We start from the raw sequence: 20,468 nt of genomic DNA, 5'->3' as shown, positions 1-20,468 counted from the left end.
ACATAGAAACAATTTCAAAGAATAGTATCGCACAAATGGATGGCTTTATTTTGCTTCAGCTGTCTAATATGTACAAGATTACCCCATATGTTCAGTGATCAGTTAACACACAAAGCAATAAAAAATTCCACCATTTGCAGTGTATTTCAGAAACACCTATTATAAACACCATTAATAACTACAGTGAACCAAATGTTGAAGGCTAAATCTCATTTGCTCAAAAATATGCCTTCTGGGTGTGGGAAAGGACTTCTCAAATGCCAGATGAATGTTTAGCCTGTTCAGTGTGATAACAAAAGTATATAAACTACATGGAATGACAAAGAAAATCTTCTTGCATCACTCAACCATTACTCAGATTTCATTTAGAAAATGACCTCTGCTATTTTTAAAGAACAGAATATCAGCTTCTATCTTCCTCACTCTTATTTCTGTTGATGACTTAAGTCCTTTGCTATTGGTCCAAAAATATAAATAAACATGTTTGTTAAAAAATGAATTTATAAAGCCATTTCCTCTTCCATATTTTGATTAGGAGCACATGCAAACCCATCAGGCTGGACCTTCACTAAGTTCCCAGAAGCCACGAGTGTTTAAATGTGATACTTGTGAAAAGGCTTTTGCTAAGCCAAGTCAGCTGGAGAGGCATAGCCGCATCCACACAGGTAATATCTACATTGTTGCCTGCTCTTGCGATTTTATTATGGATCTTCTGATATTTGATGTTTTACTTAAAGCTGCTCCTGGATTCATATGGATATATAAGAATATCAGTTTTCATAAATAATAATAAAAAAGCTTCTAGGTCTCAGGATTGTTGGAAAAAAGCTAGAGCCCTTAATATCTGAAAACAGCAAAAAGCAAAGAAAAACAACGGCCAGTGGTGGTGCACACACAAAGTAGGCACTGTCTGCCTACATGAATTCAGTCCTATGAATCATACTCCATTGTCATTCAAAGATTACTTGTTTCCTCAAACTTAATACTAGTGTCTTACTCTGTGATGGATTGTTTTCCAAGACTGTAGAGGCAGTAAGTACATGATTTCTATTATATAGCTTGTACTATATTTTCCAAGAAAATACTTACACTAATTATTTTAATTCAGTGATGTCCAACCTGTGACTCAGGTTGTCTGTTGCCTTTCCTGTACACAGCTAGATACCCAGGGCAGCCAAGGAGAAGGGAAAAAGGGGGAGAAGCTGAGAACCAACCTCTAGTTATAGCTCCCCAATTCTCTGTCTCTCATTTGCATTAGGTGATCAAGTGGCAGTAGTTCCCTAGAGATGATGGCACCACCTGAGGGATAGCCAGAGTGCAGGCTTCAGCCATCTTCTCCTTGCCCTCCACAGGCTCCTCTGCTGCAGGGAGGGAGGTATAGGAGATAGCTCTGTGCTTTCTAGGGACTTTCTCATAGTGGAAGGATCCCAACATGGGATTTTTAAATTATTAGAAAATATCGGGACACATGGGGACGGCGGGGGGTCATCGGTGGAGCAAAAAAAGGGGGGGGGAGTGCTGCCAGTGGAGCCAAAAAAAATAAAGGTGGGGGGAGAGCTGCCACCTCCCCCCCCGAGATCCGTGCCTCTCCTGGTTGAGGCTGATCTCTCCCCCCCCAAGCTCCGCACCTCCCCCAGCTGAGGCTGATCCCCACCCCTGACCTCTGCGCCTCCCCTGTCTGAGGCTGATGCCCTTTCCCCCGAGCTCTGTGTCTTCCCTGTATGAGACTGATGTCTCTTTCTCTCCCCACCCCCCAAGCTCTGCGCCACCCAGGGGTCAGCTCTGAAGCCAGCACTGCCCGCCAGCAGCAGATTTCTCCACTTTCCTGCTAGCAGGTAGTGCTGCCTTCAGCTGATCACCAGGGAGCAGCTGCCACCCTCTGCTATGCCTTGCATCCAGGACAAATGCCCAATTTTGGTGAAAAACTAGGGATGGCTGGGACAGAGCTGAAAAGGGGGCCTGTCCTGGCCAAAACAGGACGTATTGTCACCCTGGCCAGCCTGTACCCTATTGTTCCTGGCTGGTCCCTCACTCACGGGACCACCCCCCTGCATCGTGCCCCATTGCCCTAGTTGGCCGTTCGCTCTGGGGGTACCCCATAGAGAACATGGGCCTGGCAAGCTCAGCCGCCCTGCACCAGCGTCTCCTCCCCTGCAGTATGATGAGTCCCTGAGGTTAAATCCACCCTCCCTTGCAAACAAGGGCTCATTCAGCTGAAGGGAGCCCATCTAGCTCAGTAAAAGGAGTCGAGCCCTGCGAGCCCAGTACCAGAAATCACCCTTCCAGAAGCAGTACAAGACACCTTCCTCACCCTCCTCCTGCACAAATTATTGCTTGCTCCTCCCCATTGTTACCCCGTCTTCCCGGGCCCTCCTCCTGCACAAGTCATTGCTTACTTCCCTCCTCCCCCCATCACTGAATGCTCGTTTATCTGAGTGATTGGTTGACCAGGAAGTAGGACTGAGTGGACTTGTAGGCTCTAAAGTTTTACATTGTTTCATTGTGAAGTGTAGTTATTTTTTTACATAATTTTACATTTGTAATTTCAACTTTCATGATAAAGAGATTGCACTACAGTACTTCAATGAGGTGATCTGAAGTTTATTTAAAATGCAAATGTTTGTAATAAAAAATAAATATGAAGTGAGCACTGCACACTTTGTATTCTGTTGTAATTGAAATCAATATATTTGAAAATGTATAAAACATCCAAAAATATTTAAATAAATGGTATTATATTATTGTTTAACAGTGCGATTAATTGCGATTAATTTTTTTAATCACGTGATTAATTGCGATTAATTTTCTTAATCACTTGACAGCCCTAATAGTCATACATTAATTTTTGAAATAGCAAAGGGAATACAGAAAATAAGTGACCAACTACATTTATTTTGTATAAATGTTCTCTTCAAGTTTCTTTATCAATTCAGATGCTTAGATTATAGTTCCAAGCTCTGGAAACAAAGATATGCTTCTGTGACATCAGGCTTTCGGGTATATTCATGAACATAATGGCCATACTGGGTCAGACCATGGTCCATGTATCCTGTCTTCCAATAGTGAATAGTGCCAGATGCTTCAGAGAGAATGGACAGGGCGGTTATAGAGTGATCAATCCCCTGTTGTCCATTCCCAGGTTCTGGCAGTCAGAGTTTAGGGACACACCTGGAGCATGGGTTATGTCCCTAACCATCTTGGCTAATATCTTCCATGAATTTATCTAATGCCTGTTTGAACTCAGTTATACTTTTGGCCTTCACAACATCCCCTGGCAATGAGTTCCACAGGCTGACTATGCATTATCTGAAGTACTTCCTTATGTTATTTCATTGAGTGTACCCCATTGATTCTTGTGTTATGTGAAGGGGTAAATAACATTTCCCTATTCACTTTCTCCACACATACATTATTTAAAGATCTCTATCATATTCCCCCTTAGTCATCTCTCTCCTGAGCCGAACCATCTTAATCTTTTTCATCTCTCCTCATATGGAAACTGTTCCCTACCCCTAACCATTTTTGTTGCCCTTCTGTATAATTTTTCCAGTTCTAATGTATTGTTTTTGAGATGTATCCCTTTCCCTAACGGTTCCTGATATTTTATTAGCTTATTTTGTTTGCCGCTGCACATAGAGCAGATGTTCTCAGAGAAGTAGCTATGATGACTGGTGTCTTTCTTGAGTGGTAACAGCTAATTTAGACCCCATCATTTTGAATGTATAGTAGGGATTATTTCAGTGTGCATTACTTTGCATTTGTCAAAATTGAATTTCATCTGACATTTTGTTGCCTAGTCATCCAGTTTAGTGAGATCTCTTTGTAACTCTTCACAGTCAGCTTTGGACTTAACTGTCTTGAGTAATTTTGTATCATCAGCGAACTTAGCCACTTCACTTTTTACTTCCTTTTCCAAATCATTTATGAATATGTTGAACAGCACAAGTCCCAGTACAGATCCTTGAGGGACCCTGCTACTCTACTACTTTCCATTGTGAAAACTGACTCTTTATTCCTACTCTTGCTTTCTGTCTTTTAACCAGTTACTGATCCTTGAAAGGACCTTCCCTCTTATCCCATGACTGCTTACTTTGCTTAAGAGCCTTTGGTGAGGGATCTTGGTAAAGGCTTTCCAAAAATCAAGATACACTATGCCAACTGGATCACCCTTGTCCACGTGCTTGTTGACACCCTCAAAGAATTCTAATAGATTGGTGAGACATGATTTCCCTTTACAAAAGCCATATTGACTCATCCCCAGTATACTGTGTTCATGTATGTGTCTGATTATTCTGTTCTTTACTATAATTTCAACCAGTTTGACTGGTACTGAAGTTAGGGTCACCGGCCTTTATTTGCTAAAATTGTCTCTGGAGCCTTTTTTTTTTTACATTGGCATTATCTGAGTAATCCTCCAGTCATCTGGTATAGAGGCTGATTTAATCAATAGGTTATGTTCCACAGTGAGTTCTTCAGTATTATATCTGAGTTCCTTCAAAACTCTTGGGGGAATACCATCCGGTTCTAGTGATTTATTACTGTTTAATTTATCGATTTGTTCCAAAATATACTCTACTGAAACCTCAGTGTGCAGCAGTTACTCAGATTTTTCATCTAAAAAGAGTGGCTCAGGGTTGGCCTCCCATTCGCTGCAATGAAGACTGAAGGAAAGAATTCATTTAGCTTCTCCACAATGGCCTCATCTTTCTTGAGTGCTCCTTTAGTACCATGATTGTCCAGTGGCCCCACTCTTTGTGGCAGGCTTCCGACATCTGATGTAATTTAAAAAATTGCTGTTTTGCTATTTGATCTTGAAATTCTTTTTTGATCTGCCTAATTATTTTACACTTGACCTTCTGGACTTTATGCTCCTTTCTATTTTCCTCTGTAGGATTTGACTGAAATTTTTGTAAAGGATGCCTTTTTGCTTCTAGCTGCCTCTTTTACTCTGATGTTTAACCATGTTGGTATTATTTTGGTCCTCTTACTGTTTTTGTTTTTTATTTGGGGTATACATTTAGTTTACTCTTTATTTATGGTCTTTTTTTCCATGCAGCTTGCAGGCATTGAACTCTTCTGACTGTTCCTTTTAATTGCCATTTAACGGACTCCCTCATTTTTTGTATAGTTCCTCCTTTTTGAAGTTAAATTCTACTATGGTGGGTTCTTTTGTTATTCTTCCCCCCTTCTGCCCTCCGATTGTTAAATTAAATTACATGGTGGTTGCTATCACCAAGTGGTTCAGCTATATTCAAAATCAAAAATATCAAAAATTGCCTCTCCTTTTGTGGGTTCCAGAACTAGCTGCTCCAAGAAGCAGTCATTAACGGTGTCTAGAAATTTTATCTCTGCATCCTGTCCTGTGGTGAGACAAACTCAATAAGCATAGGGTTAGTTGAAATCCCCCTTATTATTGGGTTTTCTGTTTTTGTAGTCTCTCTAATCTCCTTGAGCATTTCAGTCACTCACCATCCTGGTCAAGTGGTCGGTAGTATATTCCTACTGCTATACTCCTTTTAATTGATTTTCAAGTTGCAGTTTTAGTTACAGTACCTAAATTAGACCATTTTACACAAAACCAATTAATAAAAACCTTGAATCATGCTTTGTGGACTTATTCCCTCCTTCAGTCCCTTTTGAGTACGTTTCATTCTTCTTTTGAGTGACATGGACTGGAATTGTCTCAGATAAGTGAATTTTGGAAATGAATGAAGTTCTTCGAGTGATTGCTCACGTGTATTCCACAATAGGTGTGCGTGCTTGCTACGTGCACCGGTGCCGAAAGTTTTTCCTTTAGCAGTACCCGTACTGGGGGAGCACCGCAGCAACCCCTGGAATGGCGCCTGTATATCGTGCTATAAGGGGAGCCACAGGCTCCCACCACCCTCAGTTCCTTCTTGCCGCCAGTGAAGGTAGTTGGAACTTTGTTCTCCAGTTCTGCTGCAGCCCTTCTTCTCGACCTTAGTGGTACCATTCATGGATCGTTCTTCAGTTGTTAGTGGGCTCCGGGCATGCCCCTGGCTTCAAGTCATGCGACTCTTGTCGCCGTTCTATGCCCAGGAGTGACCCTCACGCTGAGTGTCTTCACTTCCTGGGTGAGACTCACATTAGTGACCGTTGCAAGATCTGCAGGTCGTTCAAGTCAAGGACCAAGAAGGAGAGAGACTTTAGGCTAGGTCTAATTGGGGGCGGGGGTCGATTTAAGATATGCAAATTCAGCTATGCAAATAGCATAGCTGAATTCGACGTATCAGAGCCGACTTACCCTGCTGTGAGGACGGCGGCAAATCGACCGCCGCGGCTCCCCCGTTGACGGCACTTACTCCTCCCTGGGCTGGTGGAGTACGCGTATCGATTCGGGGATCGATTGTAGCATACCGACGAGACGAGATAATTCGATCTCCGAGAGATTGATTTCTACCCGTCGATCCAGGCAGGTAGTGAAGACAAGCCCTTAGACTTAGAGCTCTCCTAATGGAGTCGGCACTGGCCCTAAGGCCGGTACGCAGATTGGACTTGGCGCCGGCCGCCGCAGGCTGCGAAGGACATTATGTCCCTGCCTGTCCAGAGCGCGCAACCGGGTACGGGCCCCAGGTCTCGAGGCAAGTCTTCATTGGGTGCCCACCAGACCTCTCCAGCCAGCCGCAGTTCCCGGTCTGAGGATCGCTCCCCGCACTGCTCGGTGCACAGCGGCCGCTTGTCTGGCAGCTCCCGCCCACCATCGACGTCATCCGGGCCGCTGTCGGGACGGGAGTCGCGGAGACCCTCTACGCTGCCTGCCAGCGAGCATAGGCACCGAGAGAGGCACTGGGAACACTCACCTGCGAGGCGTGGGTACCGAATCCGCTCTCGACTGGACAGACATCGTTGTTCCCGTTCCAGCTCCCGCTCGACTAGACATCACGCCCTAGACTCCCGCCAGGGCACCTCAGCGTCAAGGCACTGGGCCTTGCATCGCTGTCACGGGTACCGAAGCAGTTAGTCGGGTGGGTACCGGTCCTCGAGGTCCAGGTCCTGAGGGAGACGACGTCACAGGCACTGTTCCTACCGCTCCTGGGGCACCAAGCGTTCTTCAGCACCCATCCTCGGTCCGCGCCATTCAGCCGGGACACATACTGCCATCAGCCACTCAGCCGGGCCAATGGCAGAGGACCCCGTGGCAAGGACAGTGGTGCCAGTGGGCACCGTGGCCACTGGTGCCAGCCCAGACGGGGGCCCGTTCGGTCACTGGAGCATCCCAGGCTCCATCGGCCTTGTCCGGCCGCCCACAGGATAAGTCGGCAGGTCACAAGTCGGCGGACCCGCGCCCAGACTCTGATCTGGGACTCGACACCCGGACACCGACCGAGGCGCTCGGCTCCATGCGGGCCCTTTCCCCGGCACTGGACGACACCATAGCGGTGCCTCCGCCATCAGTCCCGCAGGAGGACTTCAAGGTGCACCAAGACCTGCTAAAGCGGGTGGTATCCGGCCTCCAGCTTCAGGCCGAGGAGATGGAGGGTCCATCTGATTCCCTGTTTAACGTCCTGTCTCTCTGGGCACGGGGCCGCGTGGCCCTGCCTCTGCACCAGGGTATTGCCAACATCTCAAACTCCCTGTGGCAAACTCCTGCCTCCTTGGTTCTAATCTCCAAGAAGGCTGAGAGGAATAACTTTGTGCTGGCGAAGGACCACGAATACCTTTATTCCCACCCAGCACCCAACTCGCTCGTGGTGGAATCGGTAAACCGCAGAGACCGTCAGGGCCAGCCCGCGCCCACCCCCCAAAACAAGGATGCCAGGAGACTGGACTCCTTTGGCAGAAAATTTTATTCGTCGGCTAGTTTCCAGCTTCGGGTAGCCAACCACCAGGCCCTACTGAGCAGGTACGACTTTAACCTGTGGGAGTCTCTGCCTAAGTTTGAGCCCCTCCTCCCGGACTGGGACAGGAAGGACTTCAAAGCTCTGGTGGAAGAGGGGTCGGCAGTGGCTAAAGCGGCCCTGCAAGCGGCGTCGGATGCTGCGGACGTGGCGGCCCACTCGATGGCTTCCGCGATTTCCATGCGCAGGGCGTTGTGGCTCCTGCTGTCGGGACTGTCGACGGAGGCCCAATCCCTGATGCAGGACCTCCTGTTCGATGGCAAGGCGCTCTTCGCAGATCAGATGGACATCAGACTGCATGGGATGAAAGATTCCAGCACCACCTTGCAGACCTTGGGCCTCTACGTCCCTCCAGCTAAGGACAAGGCCAAATTGCTTCTGGCGGCTCAACCTGTGAGGAGCAAATATGAGCCCCCGTACAAAAGACCCAGAGACCAGAAACATCGGTCTCAGCGGCAGTCCCACTCTGCCCCGCAGCCTGGACCCTCTAAGGGCGAGAGACAGGGAAAGAGGTGGTTCTTCTTCGAGTGCTTGCTCATATCCATTCCATTAGGTGTGTGCGCGCCGCGTGCACGATCGTCGGAAGATTTTTACCCTAGCAACACCGGCGGGTCGGCTGTGGAGCCCCCTAGAGTGGCGCCTTCATGGCGCTGAATATATACCCCAGCCGACCCGGCGCCCCCTCAGTTCCTTCTTACCGCCCCTGACGGTCGTTGGAACTGTGGAGCGCTGCTTAGCTGTTCTCCACTCTCCCTAGCTTAGTTCGTTATTCGCAGTTATAGTTATAGTTATAGTCCTAGTGTTTATAGTTCAATAGTTTTAAAAGTTGTTCTAGTTGTTATAATAGTTCAGGGGATTAAGGGGGTCGTCTCCCCCCTTTCTCCCCCGGACGCGGGGCCGGGCTCATGCCCAACGCTCCCGGCTTCAAGCTGTGCGCCTCCTGCGCTAAGCCTATGCCCACGAGCGACCCGCACGACTCCTGTCTGAAGTGCCTGGGAGAGTCCCATCAAACAGATAAGTGCAAGATCTGTAAGGCCTTCAGACCAAGGACCAAGAAGGAGCGGGACTTTCGGCTCCGGCAACTCCTGATGGAGGCGGCACTTAGTCCGGACGCTCCATCTACAAGTCAGGCCCCGGCACCTAGCGCCTCGGTGCGCAGTGCCCCGGCGGCACCGGCCATGACGACCACGCGAGTGGCGTCAGATGAGCCTTTCCGGCACCGGACCTCGTCGGCACCGCAAGCACAGCAAGTGCCTCGGCGCCGGTCATTATCCCCAGGGCATAAGAAAGCCCATAAGACGGGGACTTCCGTGCCGAAGACGCTGGCTCCCCCAGTGCCGGGGGTAGAGCCGCGTACGCCGGTGGAGCACCGGAAACAGGTGCCTCCAGCACCGTCGACTCCGGCGCCGAGGCCGTTGAGTCCGGTGCAGACGGCGTCTTCACCGAGGCCGGCGGTGATACGGCGCCTCCCCTCGACGCCAGAGACCTTCGCGACGGCGAGAGACTTAATAGCTCTCACGGAGCCGGCACCGCCTCAACCACCGGCACCGACGGCACCGTTGCCTCGCCCGGTCCAGTCGAGGGGGAAACCTGCCTTGATGCGCCCTCCATCGCAAGGGCTGGAACCTCGGCACCGATCCAGGTCCCGAAGCAGGTCCCCACGCCGCTCGCAGTCCCGGCACCGAATATCACCTCGGCACCGGTCGTACTCGCGGCCAAGATCTTCTTCGCGGCACCGCTCTATGTCTCGGCACCGCTATGATCGTCGGCACCGATCAACGTCGAGACGTAGTTCTCGGCACCGTTACGGTCGCCGCTCGACGTCGAGAGGCCGCTCCCGGTACCGGGCATACTCCAGGTCCTCGTCGAGGTCCAGATCCGACTCCCGGCACCGACGAGGTCATCGGCACCGGTCGCGGTCCCGGCACCGATCGCCGGCACCGCGTGGAGATAGATCATCTCCAGACCGGCACCGTGCGGCACCGCAGCCCACGGGAATCGTCTCGACGCTCTCGGCACCGCCATGGCCATCGAGATCGGGGTCTCGCTCCTCGGAGGACCTCTCGAGATCGGCATACCCCCCTCAGGGGCAAGCCGAGGAACAGGACTTGGGCCATTGGCAGAACATAACAGAGGACCATTCTCATGGCCCATCTCACTGGTCGTTTTGGACCCCGTGGGCGTACCATCAGGCGCAAGGGGCTCCAGTTGCTTCGACCTCTCGCTCCGGTCACTCTGCTAGAAGGGCCCCAGAGTCCACCATCTCTCGGCCTCCGCCAGGGGGCATGGAGGCTTCCGTGTCCGCACCACCTGACGCCCTGGACTCAAGCGCAGGTGATGCTCCGGCCCAGGAGCAGGCAGACCAGGACCCTCCCTTGGATCCTGTTCCACCGGAGGCATCTTCCTCCTCCTCTCCGGATGAGGCAGTGGCGGGCACATCGTGCACAGGTCCACCTCCAATAGATCTTCGGGCTCACCAGGATCTTCTGCGTAGGATGGCCCGTAATATGGACCTGCAGGCGGAGGAGATAGTGGAGGTGCACGACCCCATCGTGAATATCCTCGGAGCGGATGCCCCATCGAGGGTGGCGTTACCCCTTATCCGCACGATACAAGCCAATGTATCTACGATATGGCAGACTCCTGCCTCTATCCCACCCACAGCGAGAGGGGTGGAAAGGAAATACTTTGTCCCGTCTAAAGACTACGGGTACTTGTATACCCACCCCCAGCCGTGTTCACTGGTGGTGGCATCAGTGAACGCAAGGGAGCGCCACGGTCAGCAGGCCGCAGCGCCCAAATCAAAGGAGGCTAAGCGCCTCGATTTATTCGGCCGTAAAGTTTACTCAGCCGGAGGGCTGCAACTTAGAGCGGCTAACCAACAGGCGCTCTTGAGCTGCTATAGCTTTAACTCCTGGAACTCTATGGGGAAGTTCAAGGAGTTGGTTCCCCAAGAGTCCAGGGAGGAGTTTGGAGCCCTGGTAGAGGAGGGTAAGAAGGTGGCTCGGACCTCCTTACAGGCCTCCTTAGACATAGCGGACTCTGCTGCGAGAACCCTGGCCTCAGGTATCGCTATGCGGAGGATCTCCTGGCTCCAGGTTTCGGGTCTGCCTCAGGAACTGCAGCAAACCCTGCAGGATCTACCCTTCGAAGGACAAGGGTTGTTTTCAGAAAAGACGGACTCTCGCTTGCAGAGCCTCAAGGACTCCAGGACGATCATGCGTTCCCTGGGGATGCATGTTGTGGGCCCTCAGCGCAGGCCATTCAGACCGCAGCCACAGCGCTTCTACCCCCCCCCGCCTCGTCAGAGACAGGACTCGGCCCGGAGGCGAGGGCGAGGTGGTAGGCGAAGGTGGACCGGCCCTCAACCCGGTCAGAACCAGGGGCCACCTAGACCACCTTCAGGCCCCAGGCAGAACTTTTGAAGGTGCGGTCGAGGACGGCGCCCCAGTCATCCCCCAGGATCTAGCCCCCTCCTTTCGGGATCGCCTTTCCCATTTCCACCGTGCCTGGTCCCTTATAACCTCGGACCGTTGGGTCCTTCGCACGGTGGACAGGGGATATGCTATCCAGTTTTCTTCAATTCCCCCCTCCTCCCCCCCTTCCCCGTCCCTCTTCAGGGACCCTTCTCACGAGCAACTTCTTATACAGGAAGTTTCCACGCTCCTTGCTATGGGGGCCATAGAGGAGGTTCCAGTGGAGTTAAGGGGCAGGGGATTCTATTCCCGTTACTTCCTCATTCCCAAGTCCAAAGGAGGTCTGCGACCCATCTTGGACTTGCGCGGACTCAACAAATTTGTAGTAAAGTTGAAGTTCCGCATGGTCTCTTTGGGGACCATTATCCCTTCCCTCGATCCTGGAGACTGGTTCGCCGCCCTCGACATGAAAGATGCATACTTTCACATCGCAATTTACCCGCCTCACAGACGCTTCCTGCGGTTCGTGGTAAGCAAGGTGCACTACCAATTTGCAGTCCTTCCCTTCGGCCTATCCTCGGCCCCAAGGGTATTCACGAAATGTATGGCTGTCGTGGCAGCGTACCTTCGTCGGCAAGGGATACAGGTGTTCCCGTACCTAGACGACTGGCTGGTACGCGGTCGCACCAGAGAGCAAGTTCGAGCTCACGTCCACATAATAGTGCACACATTCAACAAGTTGGGCATCCTACTCAACAAGGACAAATCCACTCTAGAACCTACCCAGAGAATAGAATTCATCGGCGCAGTTCTAGACTCCAGGCGTGCACAAGCCATCCTGCCAGACAACCGCTTTTGCACCATCACGAGCCTCATTCAAGGGCTCAAGGCCTTCCCAACTACCACGGTGAGGTCGTGCCTTACCCTGCTGGGTCACATGGCTTCCTGCACGTACGTAACCAGGCATGCCAGACTTCGGCTTCGCCCACTCCAGACCTGGGTGTCATCGATATACCGCCCACATCGGGACAGCCTGAACATGGTGGTCACGGTCCCGAACTCGGTCCTGACCTCCCTCACCTGGTGGCTAGATCACAGTGTGGTTTGCGAGGGGATGCCGTTTCACGCCCCACAACCCTCTCTGCACCTGGTCACAGACGCTTCATCTCTGGGTTGGGGCGCCCATCTCAACGAGCACCATACCCAGGGCCTGTGGACTGCACCTCAGCTAGCCCTGCACATCAATGTTCGGGAACTGATGGCGGTGCGCCTGGCGTGCCAGGCATTTCTCAATCTCCTACGTGGCCGCTGTGTGTTAGTTCTCATCGACAACACCACGGCCATGTTTTACATCAACAAGCAAGGAGGAGCACGTTCGTCAATTCTATGCCAAGAGGCCATTCGCCTGTGGGACTTCTGCATCGCCCACTCAATCCATCTCACGGCATCGTTCCTCCCTGGAGTCCAGAACACTCTGGCGGACCGACTCAGCAGGTCCTTTCAAACACACGAGTGGTCTATCCGTCCGGACATCATACATTCCGTTTTCCAGAAGTGGGGGTTTCCCCAGATAGACCTGTTTGCATCTCGAGACAACAGGAAGTGCCACGTGTTCTGCTCCCTGCAAGGTCGAGCTCCGGGCTCCCTCTCGGATGCGTTTCTCCTTCCCTGGAAAGACCACCTGTTTTATGCCTTCCCTCCGTTTCCTCTGGTCCACAAGGTACTGCTCAAATTGCGCAGAGACCAGGCACAGGTGATTCTGATCGCCCCAGCGTGGCCGAGACAACATTGGTACACCACGCTGTTGGAGCTCTCGGTTCAGACACCGATCCCGCTTCCATTATGCCCGGATCTCATCTCTCAGGACCACGGTCGCCTGCGTCACCCCGACCTGCAATCACTCCACCTCACGGCGTGGCTGCTCCATGGTTCACCCAGGCAGAGCAGCAGTGCTCGCACTCTGTCCAACAGATTCTGCTGAGCAGTAGGAAGCCCTCAACACGGACCACATACTTGGCCAAGTGGAAGCGGTTCTCCTGTTGGTGCGAACAACGAGCCACGTTCCCGTTACAGGCACCTATTCCTCTCATATTGGAATATCTCCTCTCCCTAAAACAGCAAGGGTTGGCGATATCTTCAATTAGAGTTCACCTGGCCGCTATATCGGCCTTTCACCCAGGGGAACTCGCGTCTTCGGTATTCTCTAACCCGATGGTCGTTAGATTCCTCAAGGGCTTAGACCGGATGTACCCACAACAACGTCAGCCCGTTCTGACGTGGGACCTCAACCTGGTTCTCTCCAAGCTCACAGGTCCTCCATTCGAGCCACTGGCCACCTGTTCACTTCTGTACCTATCCTGGAAGACAGCCTTCCTCGTAGCCATCACCTCAGCAAGGCGCGTTTCTGAACTCAGGGCGCTTACATCTGAGCCCCCTTACACAGTTTTTCATAAGGATAAAGTGCAGCTTCGTCCACATCCTGCCTTTCTCCCTAAGGTGGTTTCTCCTTTTCATATCAACCAGGATATATTTCTCCCGGTCTTTCATCCTAAACCACATGCCACTCGCCAGGATCAACGTTTGCATTCTCTGGACGTACGCAGGGCCCTGGCCTTCTATATTGACCGCACAAGGCACTTTAGAAAGACGACGCAACTCTTCGTTGCAGTGGCCGACCGAATGAAAGGCTCACCGGTCTCCTCACAACGCCTATCCTCCTGGATTACGTCTTGCATCCGGACTTGCTATGACCTGGCAGGTGTCTCAGCACCGCACCTCACCGCTCACTCCACGAGGGCCCAAGCTTCCTCGACGGCTTTCCTGGCGCAAGTTCCCATCCAGGACATTTGTAGAGCGGCGGTTTGGTCTTCAGTCCACACGTTTACGGCTCACTATGCACTAGTGCAGCAGTCCAGGGACGATGCTGCCTTCGGATCAGCGGTTTTGCACACAGCAATGTCTCACTCCGACCCCACCACCTAAGTTGGGCTTGGGAGTCACCTAATGGAATGGATATGAGCAAGCACTCGAAGAAGAAAAGACGGTTACTCACCGTTGTAACTGTTGTTCTTCGAGATGTGTTGCTCATATCCATTCCAAACCCGCCCCCCGTCCCCACTGTCGGAGTAGCCGGCAAGAAGGAACTGAGGGGGCGCCGGGTCGGCTGGGGTATATATTCAGCGCCATGAAGGCGCCACTCTAGGGGGCTCCACAGCCGACCCGCCGGTGTTGCTAGGGTAAAAATCTTCCGACGATCGTGCACGCGGCGCGCACACACCTAATGGAATGGATATGAGCAACACATCTCGAAGAACAACAGTTACAACGGTGAGTAACCGTCTTTTTTGACTATTTGCAGGGGGGCATCAGGCCTGTTGCCAGGGAGACCCCCCGATTAATAAAGTTTGTGTTTTGCAACTGATTGCCTGACTTCCACAGGGCGTGGTCCCGCATAACTTTGGATCAGTGGGTCCTCAGTACCATTTCCAAGGGCTACGTGTTGCAGTTCTCCTCACCCCCACCAAATCACCCGCCCTCAATGATGGCCCCAGGGGACCCGGAACATGTCCGCCTCCTGGGTCAGGAAGTGGATTGGCTGCTTCACCTGGGGGCGGTGGAAAGGGTACCGATAGAGTTCCACGGCAAAGGGTTCTACTCCCAATACTTCCTAATCCCGAAGGCGAAAGGGGGTCTTAGGCCCATTCTGGACCTGCGCGACGTAACAGGTTCCTAACCTGTTCCAAGTTACGCATGGTGTCCCTGGCTTTTATTATCCTCTCTGTAGAGGAGCGGACTCACCACTGCGGCGCCTCCTGCTGGTGATGACTGGGAATTAGCTCTTCCAGCATCCTGGAGTGCCCTCTGCAGGCCAGTGGTATGCCTGTCCTCTGGTCCCCGTGTCCCTCCCGGACCCTGGTGCCCTTTTATCTGGGGACAGCACCCCTCAGTACTAGGGTCTCCCCTCCCCAGGGAACCCCTACCCACTATCCCTATCTCGCCTCAGAATAAGGCCACTGCCAGTCACCAACTAGCCCCCGCTCTCTGGGGTAGATTGCAGTATAGGCCACTCATCACAGGCAAGGAGGGTTTTGGACCTGCTGCCTTGGCCTAGCCCTGGGCTACCCTCTGCAACGCCCAGTACCCCTTGGCCTTCTATTAGGCTGCAGCCTGGGGCTTTCCAGGCTGGAGCTCCTCAGCCTTTCCCCAGCCCTGCTCCACTCAGGTACTCTGTCTCTAGCTTGCTGCAGCCAGGCCCTTCTCCCTCTGAGTGCAGAGAGAGACTGTTTGGCCTCTGGCTCCCAGCTTTTTTATACAGGCCAGCTGTGGCCTGTTTGGGGCGTGACCCAGCTGTGGCTGCTTCCCCAATCAGCCCAGCTTTTAGAGCCGCAGCCCTCTGCAGGGCTGCTTTCAAGCCCTGCCAGGCAGGAGTGGGTGTCCACTCTCCCTGGACCCAGGAGACTGGTACGCGGGCCTGGACCTTCAGGATGCGTATTTTCACGTCCATATTTTCGAGGGGCACAGGCATTTCCTCCGATTCATGGTGGGGATGGACCACTACCAGTTTGAGGTCCTCCCCTTTGGCCTATCCATGGTTCTCAGAGTTTTCACGAAATGTATGTCCGTGGTAGCGACCTACCTCAGGCGGGAGGGGGTACAAATCTTCCCTTACCTGGACAACTGGCTCCTCAAGGAAGAGTCTCGCTTCGAAGTAGAGTCCCACGTGGAGCTGTTCCTGTCGACATGCGCCGATCTAGGCCTTGTTGTGAACGAGACCAAATCTACATTAGTGCCCGTTCAGCGCATAGAGTTCATTGGGGCCCTGCTGGACTCCTCGAGGGCCACAGCCTCTCTCCCCCTGGACAGGTTTGAGACCCTAAGGGATCTCATCGCCTCGGTCACGGCCTTCCCAGTGACCACGGCGAGGGCGTGTTGTCGGATTCTGGGACACATGGCTGTGCGCACTTACATGGTCCGCCATGCCAGACTCCGTATGAGGCCCCTCCAGATATGGTTGGCCTCCCAATTCTCCCAAGCTCGGGACGGTGTGGACAAGGTGCTCACGGTTCCGTCCCCAATACTAGGTTCCCTTCTATGGTGGTCCTGCCCGAGCAATATGCTGAAAGGGGTTCCCTTCAGGGAGGCCAACCCCTCCATAGACCTGATGTCCAATGCTTCGGACCTTGGCTGGGGAGCCCACATGGGCGATGTGCAAACCCAGGGAACGTGGTCCACCCTGGACTTGTCCCTTCACATAAATGTCAAGGAGCTCAGGGCAGTATGATTGGCGTGCGTGGCTTTCCTCATGCACCTCGGGGGCAGGGTGATCAGAGTCCTCACGGACCACACCACCGCCATGTACTATATCAACAGGCAAGGCTGGATTCGCTCCCTGGCCCTCTGCCAGGAAGCCCTGAACCTATGGGAGTTCTGTTTAGTCCACGATATCTCCCTGAGGGCGGCTCACCTCCCAGGCGTCCACAATACGCAAGCAGACCGCCTCAGCAGGGTCTCTCTCCCCCCAGTATGAGTGGTCGCTCCACTCGGAGGTCGCTCACCGGCTCTTCCAAGAGTGGGGAGTTCCCCAGATGGACCTGTTTGCAACCCACCAGAACTGGCGTTGCCCCCGGTTCTGCTCAAGGGGAGGGGTGGGGGAAGGCGCGATCTCCGATGCGTTCCTCCTGAGCTGGTCGGGCCAATTCCTATATGCCTTCCTCCCATTTACCCTCATCGCCAAGGTCCTTCAGAAGGTGAAAGCGGACAAGGCGAGAGTCATTCTCATAGCCCCGGCGTGGGCCCGCCAGCACTGGTATGGGCCCCTCCTATGCCTCTTGGTGCCCCCCCCCAAGGATGGGGGGGCGCTGCCTCCATCCCAATCTGGCCGCGCTCCACCTGACAGCATGGCTGCTTCGTGGCTGAATGAGGAGGAGAACAGGTGTTTGGAGCAGGTAAGGCGAGTCCTCCTGGAATGCAGGAAGCCATCCATGTGTCAGATGTACGTGGCAAAGTGGTCCAGGTGGGCGAGTGAGCGGGGAGTCTCCCCCTCCACTGCACTACCTCTTATCCCTTGGCAGGTGCCAGGGACTGGCACCTGCCTCAGTCAGGGTGCACCTCGCGGCCATATAGGCCTTCCACCCACCGATGCAGGGGCGCTCGGTCTTCTCCCACTCAATGACCTCCCGTTTCCTGAAGGGTCTTGACCGTTTGTTCCCATACGCTAGGCCCCCCCATGCCGCAGTGGGACCTCAACCTGGTTTTGTCCTGTCTCATGGAGTCCCCCTTTGAACTCCTAGTCACGTGTTCCTGGTCGCACCTCTCGTGGAAGGTGGCCTTACTCGTGGCGATCACGTCGGCCCGACATGTCTCGGAACTCAGGGCCTTAACCTCAGAAACCACCTATATGGTTTTCCATAGGGATACAGTCCAACTCCGCCCACACCCGGCGTTCCTCCTGAAGGTGGTCTCCGCCTTCCATATGGAGCAGAGCATCTTTCTCCCCGTGCTCTGTTTTAAGCCCCACTCCTCTAACGAGGAACGTAACCTCCACATGCTCGGTGTGTGTAGGGTGTTAGCTTTTTATCTGGATCGGACTAAGCCATTCCGGAAATCCTCTCAACTCTTTATTGCTTCGGCCGAGCAGGCAAAAGGGCAGCCTATCTCCACCCAGCGGCTTTCCCGCTGGATCACCTCATGCATACGCACGTGCTATGATCTGGCAGGGATTCCCCCGCCACCGATCATCAGGGCATACTCTACGAGGGCTCAGGTCTCATCAGCTGCCTATGTAGCCCATATCCCCATCCAGGACATTTATAGGGCGGCCACTTGGGCCTCAGTTCACACATTTACTTCGCATTACGCGATAGTCTCCCAGTCTAGGGATGATGCTGGGTTCGGCAGGGCTGTATTTTGTCCTGAACCATCGTGAACTCCTACCCACCTCCAACAGATATTGCTTGGAATCACCTACTGTGGAATACACATGAGCAATCACTCAAAGAAGAAAGGACAGTTACCTGTTCCATAACTGGCATTCTTCGAGATGTGTTGCTCATGTCTATTCCACACCCCGCCCTCCTTCCCCTCTGTCAGAGTTGTCTGGCAAGAAGGGTTGGGGGAGCCTGTGGCTCCCCTTACAGCACGATATATAGGCGCCACTCCAGGGTCACCGTGGGGCTCCCCCAGTACGGGTATTGCTAAGGGAAAAACTTCCGGCACCGGTGCACGTGGCAAGCACACACACCTACTGTAGAATAGACATGAGCAACACATCTTGAAAAACACCAGTCACAGAACAGGTAACTGTCCTTTATTCTATTCAGTTTCACTCCATACTACACTACCTCCTTCTCCCCCATCCTTTTTCATGAACTTCTCTCATGAGAGAGTACTAGGTGGCAGTGTCCATTCATGCTTCAGTTGGGGCCAATAGAAAAAGTTGCTTGGTGTTATCAGGCAAAAAGTTTTTACTTCTGATATTGCTTGATATCCCAAAATAAAAGGGAACTTTGGACTTCTTGTTCCATTTTAGCTTGTTGGCCTTTTTCTAGTCTAAGAAGCTAGATTTCTAAATGGTTTCTAGCTACAATTTCACTTGGAGTTCATGAAGAAATAAAATTAAAGTAGTCTGAAATGTGATTGGTTCGCCAAGTAGAAACCCTGAATACTTGGAATAGAGACATCCAGAGATTCCAAAGGTGTTTATAGATGAATTAGGCAATATAATTTTGAGAAAATTGCTTTCTTCTAATTAGGAGTGTTCTGCAATGCCGCAAAAAAAAAAATGTGTTTATAGGAACAGTCTTGATAAAGTGCTGGGGAGTCTGTGTCTCTATCAGGTGTCATTCAGATGACATTTTAATATGTAGAATTTGCATGAGAATAGCTCTCAAGGCTTTAATTTCTATATTTAAATAGGAAAAAAATGGTCTTAAGTGTTGTGGTAAGTGCTGTAAAATAATTTTATTATAAGATGTACTTTATATTTCTGATGTACATCGTTTCTCATCGTTCATCACTAATGGGTTAATGTCCCTCACTTGTACAATTCAGAGGTGGTGCATTGTGTTGCTGGAGGGCCCAGGACTAAGCCCTGGCTTTGAACTCAAGGCCACCAGATTTTCTGCCTCTGGTGATTCAGTTTCTCTTGACAATTTTGTTTTATAACTTTTTAATTTTTATTCATTTTCATGCAATAGTGACTTATCTGTCCTCTTCCTCTCTTCCCCCCCCCCCCCCCCCCCCCAGCAGGTATTTGGCAGCATGGTGGTTTCAATCTGCTGCAGCACCTTGTCTTCAGGATTGCAGTGTCTTCAAATACCAGGCTATGTAAACAGTGCTCCCTATGGCAGCATTTACAGGTTCTGCAAAGGGCAAATCTTGCACTGCATGCTGACCCCAGGGTACAGGCCTCAGATTTGGATCCGCAAGTCAAGTCCTCCCTTGCTTCCAGGAGTCATGACTCAAATGCAGAAAAGCTCAGGCAGGAGCTTCTGAGCACTTCAGAAGGAGAGAGGGAGAGAGAATTTAAAGATGAAGAGAACACAGCCCGGGGAACAGGGTGGAGTGAGCTGGCTACCACAGATGTGGGCTGCAGGGAAGATTCCATATTCACGTAACTCAAATTGCGTAGCTTAGATCGACTTTTCCCTGTAGTGCAGACTAGGCCTAAGTATTGTCTAGACCATTTCTGACAGGTATTTGTCTAACCTGCTCTTAAAAATCCCCAGTGATGGAGATTCCACAACCCCCGTAGGCAATTTATTTCAGTATTTAACTACCCTGATAGTTTTTCCTAATGTCCAACCTAAACCTCCTTTGCTGCAATTTAAGCCCATTGCTTCTTGTCCTATCCTGGGAGGTTAAGAAAAACATTTTTTTCCCTCCTCCTTGTAACAGCCTTTTACGTACTTGAAAGCTGTTATGTCCCCATCAGTCTTCTCTTTTCCAGATTGAAAAACCCAGTTTTTTCAATCTTCCCTCATACGTCATGTTTTCTAGGCTTTTAATCATTTTTGTTGCTCTTCTCTGGACTCTCTTCAATTTGTCCACATCCTTCCTGAAATTTGGCACCCAGAACTGGACACAGTACTCCAGTTGAGGCCTAATAAGCGCAGAAGTAGAGCGGAAGAATTACTTCTTGTGTCTTGCTTACGACATTCCTGCTAATACATCCCAGAATGATGATTGCTTTTTT

General features: G+C 51.8%; 1 protein-coding gene across 16 annotated transcripts in view; it reads left to right on the top strand.

Annotated features, from left to right (window-relative positions):
• The window catches only part of ZNF236 (zinc finger protein 236), a 251,431-nt gene that overhangs the window by 168,500 nt on the left and 62,463 nt on the right, over positions 1-20,468 (top strand). For all 16 annotated transcript variants that reach the window (XM_065585139.1, XM_065585137.1, XM_065585143.1 and 13 more), the window contains one exon: positions 536-665. In XM_065585139.1, the coding sequence (XP_065441211.1) occupies positions 536-665 (130 nt within the window). The remainder of the gene's footprint in view (positions 1-535; positions 666-20,468) is intronic.

This window comes from Chrysemys picta, chromosome 2, assembly GCF_011386835.1.
Source record: "Chrysemys picta bellii isolate R12L10 chromosome 2, ASM1138683v2, whole genome shotgun sequence".
NCBI lineage: Eukaryota > Metazoa > Chordata > Testudines > Emydidae > Chrysemys > Chrysemys picta.
The sequence above is the reverse complement of the archived record's forward strand: the minus strand, read 5'-3'. Positions and strand labels throughout refer to the sequence as shown.